Source organism: Sinocyclocheilus grahami, unplaced genomic scaffold (genome assembly GCF_001515645.1).
Source record: "Sinocyclocheilus grahami isolate Dianchi unplaced genomic scaffold, SAMN03320097.WGS_v1.1 scaffold2173.1, whole genome shotgun sequence".
Taxonomy (NCBI): domain Eukaryota; kingdom Metazoa; phylum Chordata; class Actinopteri; order Cypriniformes; family Cyprinidae; genus Sinocyclocheilus; species Sinocyclocheilus grahami.
Window position 1 is genome coordinate 60,586 of NW_015507352.1, and position 11,161 is coordinate 71,746.

Genomic DNA, 11,161 nt, shown 5'->3' on the forward strand with positions numbered 1-11,161 from the left:
GCAGACGCAGTCCTTTGACCGGATCCGTGCGAACACCCAGCACAATGAATACTACTACTATACGTCTACAACTAAAAAATACATTTGATTTATAGGTGCCCTCACTCAAGGACACCTTATCAATAAAATACAATCAAAGGCCATGTTTACACTAGTGCGTCTTCATTTTAAACTATAGTGTTAACACATAGCCTTAGAGAACGTGAAGGAATGAATAGTTGAAGGAGGTCAGATAAATAAAGAGCTCTTTAGCTGAGCAACAACATTTTGTGATGAAGACGATACCGTACACAAAGCCAGATTTCTGGATGAACTGCAGTGGAAGATCTTCAAGACAAGACATTTAGTATGAAATTCTTTTATGTATGTCTAGAGCGAATAAGATATGTTTCCTGTGGGTTCCCGCACACGTGGGACTGGATGGAAATGAGGTTGCGGATCATTTAGCAAAACAGGCACTGAAATGATCACATATAGAAATGATTATACCACTAAGCAAAGAAGAGGTTGAGGCTAAAAGAGTAGACTGCATTGGTTAAGCTTATGAGGCTGTCACGTGATGAACGAACGACTGGAAACAGGTGAACTACTTGATTAGTTCCAGAACAGAACCTATAGGATGCTGCGCATGCGCGACTGAACGAATCCCTCCCCGAGTCACATTGTTTCATGAAGCCTCGCTGCATGCGAATGCATGCAGACGGAAAATTTCACATTTCGCTGCGTTCCAAAGTTCAAGTTTGGTGAACTCTGACCTGCGAATTCGCATCAGGTGAAGACCTGTGACCAGTAGAAGATCGATACCTCTCTGTACAGAAATTCAAAAATGGAGCAAGCGCTAATTTTAGCCGAAGTATTTTATATAATACTTAAAATCTAATCTAAATATAATCTTTAACAGATTATAAAAATAAAAAAGCTGCATGGTGCGCGGTGTCAATGGAAACAGGAACAGACGATACATATATATATATATAGAGAGAGAGAGAGTACAATAATTACTATACACAAGTGTATTATTATTACATAATGTTGTTCCTTATTTTATATTTTCAGAATCATTTTAAAATTAATTTTGCACACCTCAAGAACTTATAAAATGACCTATTTAAAGGGAAAACCCTACAGCATTTAAAAATGTAATATATATATATATGTACAGTCAAACCAAAATGTATTCAGACACCTTGAACATTTCATTCATTAATACAGTTTATTCACTATAGTTTAATAAAAGGTAATAAAATATGACAGTATATATGCTATATGACATCCAGCCGAAGCTCCTGAATTAAAGAATGGAACTGTCCCGCTCATTCCCAGTCAGTAGAATCAGGTGAACCCACAGCCTTCTGCTTTCCAGATGCTTTCGACACCCTCACAAAAGACACAGTACAAGCACATCGGAATCCATGTTGTGGTGGCGGGGAACCTGTTATTCAGGTTATACACCCATATTGGCAGCGGCTTGGGAGAATTTGGCACGTTCAAAGTCTAGTGTGACCCCACCTCTAAAAGAGTATAGCACATTCAGGTTCCCCTCACCACGTCATGGATTCCGATGTACTGAATGTGAGGAAAAGGTTTGTTTACACAGCCAGAGAACTCTTTTTTTACTTCGTAAGGAAGATAGTTAATAGAGTCCCAAAAGACTTAAACAATTCAAGCGGTGAGCCATCCGGCCCTGGAGATTTATTGTGTGGCTTTCTTTTTACTATGTTATAAAGAGCATCTATAGTAAATTTCATATTCTGGTCATCTTAAATGACATCGATTCTCGATAATCAATATCTTACCTTCATAGCCATTGATACATTTTTTAAATCTTATACAATTTGAAAGCCTTTATTATTCCTCATTAGTAAAATTCACTTTATTAAAGGTTCACTCTTCATTCATGTTTTAGGCTTCTCCTTATTTTGATGTCTTAGACATCCATCAGTTAGTGATGAAAGCGCTGGTGGAAATCTAGGAGTTAAATTCAAGGTTCACATTAATGTTCTAGAACTTTAAAGAAGAGCTAGAGGTAATCTCGCGAGAACAGAGAGAAGGCTCGAGGGAGAGGTGACGCGATCTGAGTAATTGGATGTGGCTGGTATACCTCTTCATGTTTAATAATGTCGGTGTCCTCCTTAGATCAAAGCCAAGAACTCACGAGCCAGAGCGTGGTAAGAACTGTGACGCTCATATATAACTGCGGTCAAGCAAGCCGCCAGGGGACTATTAACAAGCATATTAATATAGAACATTATAAAAGATAAAGTTATATTATCCTTTCGTGCATTCAAGAGACCAAATCACTAAGAAAGAGTCAAGCAAGAAAATAAATGTTTATATAGAATTCAGAAAATCTGTTCCATAAACAATTGTGAAAGTTTTTAAATGCGGATTTGTAAATGATATTTTTTATTACTCCACTAGATGTAGTCATCTTGTTCGGATAGCAGATGACACAATTCACATTTAGTTTGTTTGGCTGTATTTGTTTTAAGACTCCTCGGCAAGTTCGTGCTAATCCTTGCATGGGATAGAGAGCATGACGAACACATACCTATTCATTTAAGACAATGATTAAACATTTGACTGAACTTTTTATTATTTTGACAAACCTCCATTTCAAATCATTTCCCCTGAGCTGTTTATCCACAAAATCTTTTTCATCACAACGACATTAAACATTAAAGAATGTTATCAGTTACTATCACCATCTTCTTTGACTCAAATAAAGCAACATCTCTGGTGTACGTGAGCATCTACAATGTGTGCATGTGCTAAACATCTTTGTTTCTCCACTTCTGTCATATTTGTTAGATGTAATGCAAACACATTTGAGAACGATGATGTTCCACACTTTTGTTAAGGTTATAGAAAAAAATAAAACATAATCTTTACATAGGAATTATCTTTGCACAAAACAAATGGACTAATAATCATTGAATTGCGAAATGCAGAAGTGTGTACGGCGTTTGGCAAAAGAGAATTTGAGCTATAATGAGCACATGGGACAGAAATCCTTTCTTCTGTTCTATTGTGCATGTGTGAATTGTAAATACTATTTTTCCACCAGAGATAATCCATGAGTCTGTTTACATTTTGAAATCTGCAGCATACCTTCTACACTGCCCTGGACAAGCACACTCCTCAGCTCCTGAAACTTTTCAGAGCCAAGGCAGCGAAGGGTGGTGCCAGGGGCAACCGGATGGCTGCAATGTTCAGAGACTATGATGAACAAGTAAGTAGAATTCCCATTGACCATATTGATTTAACAAACTCAAAAAAACTGATTAACTCATGCATACACAGCCCATACAAAAAAAGGTAGCACAAATCCAACATCAAACCTCATTGGTTCTCACACACCACATGACTGACATGACACCCAAGAACCTGTGATGTTTGATGTAATATATATTTCCACCATTTTTATTTAATTTCACTCAGTTCATCATTCAAAGTGATTGCATTGCTTCATAAGAATACCAGTCGAGTCATGGAAGTGGTGGTCATCATTGACTTTTCTATTATAAACAAAAAAATAGAAAAAGTTGAGTTCTTCTAAAATCTAAAATTTCTAAATTGCTAGTTTTGTGTTTTGTCTTTCAGGACAAGGATGACATCAATGTCATTCGAACTCTTGTTCTGGCAGGTCTACCACTTTATCTGAAGGAAGACTCCTCAGACGTTTTCAAGACCCACAAGGTAGGACAAATATAAGGCCTGTGTTATTCATATTTACTTGGCAATATTTATATTATTAAGTCCATAAGACTTGGATCTTCGGAAAACAAAAATGTAATTGTTTTAAAATTATTTCTCCATTTATTTTGTATGTCCATTAAAAGTGTAGGCAATCTATTATCAAGCGTTAAAAGTTAATTTATGATTTATTCAAATGCACATACATAGAGCACATCAAATATGGTAAACGGGTAAATCTCAGATTCACTTGCTTGACATGAGAACAAAACGTCAGCTTGAGCTTCCATTTACCATATTTAATTTGCTGTAGATTTGATGTGCATTGATTATGCCTTATGTGTTCTTATGCCTTAAGTAGAAAATGTGTCATCAGATGTCTCATCCAATAATTTTGAGTAAACCACTCGCTACCACAGTAAACAGACGCTTGGAAAATATTGATTGCTTAGGCTTTCATTGGATTGAAAAAAATGATGAGAATATATTTCAAATATTTTTATGGAAGATGAAAGACTGATTTGGCATGTTTGTATATATACAGTATACACACACACACACACACACACACACACACATACAGTAATCCTGGGTCAGTTCACTGGTGCTGCTTTTTGGGCTACTGTATGCCCTTCACATCAGCTACCCCAAGAAGCTGATTGTTTTTTTGAATTCATACAAAAGGTACTGTTGAAACTTGATGACGGGAAGGCTAGGCCAAAATTGCTGGCACTTAAAAATGAACTTTTGAATTAGTATTATGAAATCCACCATGTTACCGGTACTGTTAAGAGTGCAGATGAATTTTCACAGTATGTTAAAAGAGCAGTTGTGTTCAAGTATTAAAGGAATTTGATTTATTCCATGGAACATTTTATTTTTGATAACATTGTTTTAATATTGTATTTTGTTGTGCTGCACAGCCCACATGTTGATAAACTTTGAGTGAAATAAATGTTTTATTTCAATAAATACTATTCAAAATAAACTTGTCCTGTCCTCATTGCTTTATACAAATGTTAGTTTTTGCTTAGTCTTATGTAACTTTATTAATGTGAGTTCAGTGAACTTAAACCATTTGAGTAGCTATTTGAACTGAGTTAAGTTGTTTGAACTCAATTAGATTTTATTCATTGAACTCATGAGGTTTGTTTACGGAACTTAAATCTTTTAAGTTACCAATACTCTGATTTATTGACTAAATCAACACATAAATATTGAGTCATGTGCACTTATATTTTAAAGTTAGCAGTACTCATATGTATTGGTTTCAAAACTTAAATGGTTTAAGACAATCGGTTTCCTCAAACGGTTTGAGTTAACCTAACTTGTCGGGTTTTACAGTGTAAAGCAAGGCATGCTGTCTAATGTCTTTAATTTTCTTTAAATAGTCTGATGACCAGTATTGTTTCTTTAGAAAATGAATGCACCCACGTGCTTTTCTCACACGAGTAGAAAACTCTTTGGATGGGTTTGTGACAAACACATTTATTTTTACACATTAAGTGTATAACTGAACTTTTCTCATTTGACAGACCTACGTTTCAAATTATTTACCTGGCCTTCAACACTTGGTGTAACATTTCTTACCTAGAACACAAAACTTATACACTTTAAATATGGACTATTTTGTAGGTATCATGTCATTTTTAAATGACTTGCTAAAAGATTAAACACACTAGAATCTGTGATTCATCATTTCCTTTTGACCCAATAATACATTTACACAATATGCAGTTCTAATACTATGTGTATAAATAGCTGTGTTAAAACATTTGCAAGTATATTTTGCATGGCAACAGATTTTCGCCAGTATAAGAGCGTGTTTAAACTGAGAGTGTGATGCACTTTAGAGCTTTTTCTGGTCTGTCTATGATCCTGTCAAACTGTGTCACAAAGATGCATAATAGCCCCTACCTCTTAAGGGACCGTGGTCCAAACAAGGAAATATCAAAAGCAGAAATAATTGGTCTAAGTGACGAATTATTAAAATAAACAAATAACTATATATGAATAATAAAGCAGTACTTTTCGTCAGAGAGACCCAAGGCCCAAAATAACAAACAAAACCAAACTAATAAAGTAAAACAATATAAATAACCTGCCACAAAGAAAAAGAAAAAGAACTACAATAAACCTAACCTATCTACTCTAAACCGAAAAAAAGCATAGTAGAAATGAGATTTAAACAAAAGGGCAAGTCTCTCCTACATTACTACCACATTTCAAAATAACCAACCAATCAAAAGAAACACTAACAACACATCTGGGTCTGGCAGCTAACAGGGAGTCTGGACCAGTGCCACCGGCCCGAAGAGCGGAAGAGGCGTTTTAAAAGGACTGACGGCAGCACTCCTAGTCAATCTGAAACTCAGACAGAAAACATCCAACAAAACACCAATATTACAGGAACACAAACATCAAAACGTAACAGACTGACTAACTAAACGAACTAAAACTTTTCCTTAAAAAAACAAAAACACGGGCACAGAACGACACTGTAACCTCAAACAGCAGTTCCGTAAGTTACAAACAGTAATTACTCGAATGTTTGGCATTATTGTATGTCAGAGACATGAAACACTACTGAAAATGGGGGGAAACTCCTAACAGCACAAATCAAGTGCAAATGGAAAAACAACAACAAAACAACACTGAAGCCGTCTCACAGCCTCACAGGTTTGAAACGGTAATTAGTCAACAAACATTCTCCATTCTTGAATGGCCTTTTTGTACGAGGGGGTTGTATCCTGCTCGTGGATGGCATCTCTCAGAACTTGTGTTTGCAACACAGACAAGAGTGTTGCAAGACACTTTGGATACGTGAGATGAAATGCATAGTAATAGGCCAGGAGGTAGAGAGGCCCCTCGTGGAGCAAGTCTCTGTCAAATGTTAGAACTGGAGTTGTATCTACAACCACCATGCAGTTCTCCTCACCAACCAGCAAGACAGGAGTGGAAAATGCTCGCCTGTGGATGTAGGTATCTGGATCCTCTGAGGGCTAGAAAACCAAATATAAAAAAAATACAGAATTTAGATTATACACACAGCAAAAATCAAAATAAGATCTGGGTTACCATTCACTTCCATAGTATTTTATGCCTACAATGGAAGTGAATGCTGACCCAGATATGTTGGGTTAACATTCTTTAAAATATCTTACTTTTGTGTTCGGCAGAACAAAGAAAGGTATATAGGTTCGGAACAACTTGTGGGCAAGTAAATGACAGAATTAAAATTTTTCTGTAAACTATCCCTTTTAAGTTACTTTTTATGTTGCATGTCCAATTTTATGTAGTGCAATTAGGATGGTTTTAACCCAGTATTTTATTGAGAGTGTATGCACATGTTAATAATTTATCACTACTGAAGTAAAACTCACTGTCAGAACGTGGAAAAGAGCCTCACTGATTGGGACCTGTTTCTTCGGTGCTGTTGAGCCAGATGGGAAGAGCAGTGGCAGGGCAGTAAAAACAGCAATGGCATGTTCAACTAGTTAAGAGGGGGAGGGGGAGGGGAGAGATTTATATCAATATCAGATATTATGTCTGTGGGTATAATCTATATCACTGGTTTCTGATCCTGGAGACCCACTGCTCTGGACATTTTGTATGTCTCCCTAACATACAGGTTAACAGACCTAATTCAGATCATAAGTTAATTAGAAAAGAGCTCAATGAACTGAATTAAGGGGCTGTTTACACAACATTCTCAACTGAAAACTGAAAAACATTTTTGAATTGAAAACCACTTGTCTATAACAAGGGTCCTCAACTCTGGCCCTTGAGATTAGAGTTGAGTTTAGCTCCAACCTTGATCAAACTCACCAGCCTGTAGATTTCTAGTAGGACCTGAAAATACTGATTAGCTTGTTCAGGTGTGTTTGATTAGACTTGGAGCTGAACTGGACCTTGAGGGCCAGAATTGAGAACCCTTGATCTATACAGATTTAAAAAATTTAATAAAGCTTTACCTCCATTTAATGTCCGCGGAGGCTTCATGACTTTCTTCATCACTCCATAAAACTGAACCTTGGAGTAGAAGGTCTCCCACCTGCCCTTCACCTCAGAAATGTATTTGCAATTGTCTGGTTCAATGATTCTCCGCAGTTCATCCATTGCCTGAAATAATTATTTAATAAAAATAAATAAAATTAAAATTTCTGTCTGCAGTTAGGTAGAGGATATGGGATATTTGTCGGTACATTTTACATCTGTCTAAAATATGCTATATCTGTGTACCCACAAGGTCCAGTTCTTTGAAGCAGGGGTATGCTTGCAAAATTTTTGTTGGTTTGTCTTGCTCCTTCAAAGCATTTGAGTCAATTAAATTTCTTCTGGCCTGGAACTCCAGGTTTAATAGATGGGTTACAGCAGCTTTGTTTGGCTTTTTTGCTTTGTACATTTCTCGTAGGGTCCTGTAATGTCTTGCCTGGGTTTTCTGGCTGTCAAGGCTGTTGTCTGGAGCATCAGCTACAATTTAGCCATACAATATAATTACTGAACAAGACGCACAAAATCAACAATTCAACAATGTATTTAACATTAAGAAATAAGGAAGAATTAGGCTTACATATATTATCAAACATTAGCTGCATTTACATGGACCCTAATAATCTGATCGTAATAGGACTAGAAGCACAATCAGAATAAAAAAGTCACATGTAACCACGTCAATTGGATTGAATTGGCCAGATCCGACTAAAATTTTGATCGGATTGTAAGGGTTGGTTTATTCCTTTTGTAATCTGAGCGAGAGGACATGTAAACACTTGATCGGATTGAAAACCGAAACTGGAAAGTACTGCGCATGCGCAGTGACGTAGAAATAGCATAATGACGTATGACAGGCAGAACGAGCTGTTCTTCCTGGTGAATAAAGTGTCATAAATGAGTGTCCCGTCATTATAAAACTCCCCTTTCACTCAGCATCTGTGAAGTGGAGCAGTACACATCCCACCAGTCCTTGTTTAAGACGACTGGTTTTGGCTGCGGGAAGGGGCACTTTTACTGCTTTATAAAGTAAGCAGCACTGCACAACAGTTCATGCCAAATTAGGACCCGAAGTAGATAAATATCACATGTACTTTTTAAAACAGTATGCGACGACAGCGGGAAACTCTTTTGACATGCGCACACTGCATGAATATACAGAGTAAATCCGATCAGAAGCTTGAGAGATATAAACGTACATATCAGCCCGTTCACTAAATTTAGCGTTCATGTAAACACTACGTTCGGATTCATCAATCAGAATGAATTAATTCTGATGGAAGCAAAAAGTGTCCATGTAAACGTACCTATTGTTATTTACTAAAAACACTAATACGTTTTAAAGTAAGGTGGCCAGACGCGTCACTTCGTGGGGACACGTTCTGCATAGGATTTATGAGTTGCCTAAAATAACCAAGTGTTGGTTGTTTGCGATCGGCGCAGCATTTTAATGAACTTACATGCTTCATCGATGTTGTCATTTTCTTGTCGTGGGGTGCTTAATCTTGAAGGTGGTGACAGATTGACTGTTGATGCACTGGAATCAGCGTCATAGTCACTTGCCACTGCAGCAGAAGGTTATCTGTCCTGACCTGCTGTTTTGGAAGGAGGCTGTTTGGCCTTCATGGGACTTTGGATATTTGAAAGTCGCTTCAAGAGCTTTTTGGCAACAGTGTCCTGTACAATAGAAAAAAGTATCAATTAATAGTTTTGAAGCAATGTTAGCAGCAAAACAAGTTTTTTTTTATTTTTTATAATTTAGTAAATTATGTCACTCACCCACTCATGCCTAGATCCAGTTGACTTATCTTTCATCATAGGGTAGTATTCCACTAACCGTTTTGCCATGGCAATAACTTGTTTAGTGGGATATTTGTAGTCATCTGAAGACGCTCTTGCAATTGATATCATGTTTGTCATGGTATTTCGGATGAGCCGGCAGAACAGCTCCTTCGATAAGGTGACGTCACCCTCTTTTCCAAGACGCTGCTGCTCAAAGCATGTCCGTCTCACGTGTTGTAGTTCACTGTCAGTGAAGAGAACATATTCTGGGCTGGGTAACTTTAAAAACTTTGAAGTGCTGGGGTCATCTTGTTTTGAACTTTCAGTATGTTCATCATCTGCTGATGAACCTTGGACTTCAACAGGAATGGTGTGCCCCTAAAATACAAATATATACATTAATCAAATCAGATAAAGCAATTTGTCATTTTATTCACACAGTGTTTCACATGTATGTATACATGTTATTCTTCAACCACACTAACTTACATATAAATTATCTGTACTGAAATTATGCCCACTAGCAGGTTAAAATATCCAAAATAAATATTTGAAGTTAATTACCTGTTCTTCCTTATGAGTCAAAAGCCAAATGGCTTTGCGCCGCAGGAAGTGCTCAGGACCAGGAAAGAGATCTCGGATATCCTCGGATATCCTCTCGTGAGAGAGTTGGTAAAATGTCTTCCCCAATGTTAGCAGCTTAGAACACATGCAAATACATTAGTCAGTGTAGCTCAGGTATACTTTGTGCACAAAAGACTTCAGATATTGAAAAAAATATATATCCATGTCAATATAGCTAATTAAAACAGTTTATCCAAATGTTTATATTTTTTCACTTCAGAAATATTACAATGATAACACTTTAGAAATAGGGTTATATTTGTTAAAGGGGACATTGGATGCATAATTCACTTTTACATGGTGTTTGAACTTAAATGTGTCTTAGCAGTGTGTATACACACCCACCATATAAAGGATAAAAATCCACCCAGTGCTCTTTTTTAAATCCCCACAAATTATAAGCACTTTCTCAGAGCAAGCCATTCCCAGATTCTTGGAAAAGTGACATTACTTTGCACAGGCCCCTCCCACAACTGTTGACGAACACTGAGGACTTGTCGCAGTCTGCAGCGGGTGTGCCCAGGAGGGCCACCAGATGACTGTCGACCAGGCTGCAGCGCCCCCGAAGGTGGCCGACCAGGCTGCAGCGCCCCCGAAGGTGGCCGACCAGGCTGCAGCGCCCCCGAAGGTGGCCGACCAGGCTGCAGCGCCCCCGAAGGTGGCCGACCAGGCTGCAGCGCCCCCGAAGGTGGCCGACCAGGCTGCAGCGCCCCCGAAGGTGGCCGACCAGGCTGCAGCGCCCCCGAAGGTGGCCGACCAGGCTGCAGCGCCCCCGAAGGTGGCCGACCAGGCTGCAGCGCCCCCGAAGGTGGCCGACCAGGCTGCAGCGCCCCCGAAGGTGGCCGACCAGGCTGCAGCGCCCCCGAAGGTGGCCGACCAGGCTGCAGTGCCGACGAAGCTGCCGTGCCCCCAGTGGTGGCCGAAGAGGTGGCAGCGCCCCCAGAGGCGGCCGATGAAACTGCAGCACTCCCGGTGGTGGCCGAAGAGGTTGCAGCGCCCCCGGAGGCGGCAGACGAAGCTGCAGTGCCACCCTCTCGGAAACGGAGAAGGAAGGCGGCTTCTTCCG

At 38.7% G+C, this 11,161-nt stretch overlaps 1 protein-coding gene across 1 annotated transcript; it reads right to left on the reverse strand.

The window, feature by feature from the left end:
* Positions 1–9,267: 9,267 nt before the first annotated feature.
* On the reverse strand, positions 9,268–10,557 carry LOC107574291 (uncharacterized). Its single transcript, XM_016260737.1, has 3 exons — positions 10,036–10,557; positions 9,469–9,849; positions 9,268–9,366 (listed from the first exon to the last, which is right to left on the reverse strand). The coding sequence occupies exons 1-3, from the start codon at positions 10,180–10,182 to the stop codon at positions 9,268–9,270; spliced, it is 627 nt and encodes a 208-aa protein (XP_016116223.1). The 5' UTR covers positions 10,183–10,557.
* Between the last annotated feature and the right edge of the window lie 604 nt (positions 10,558–11,161).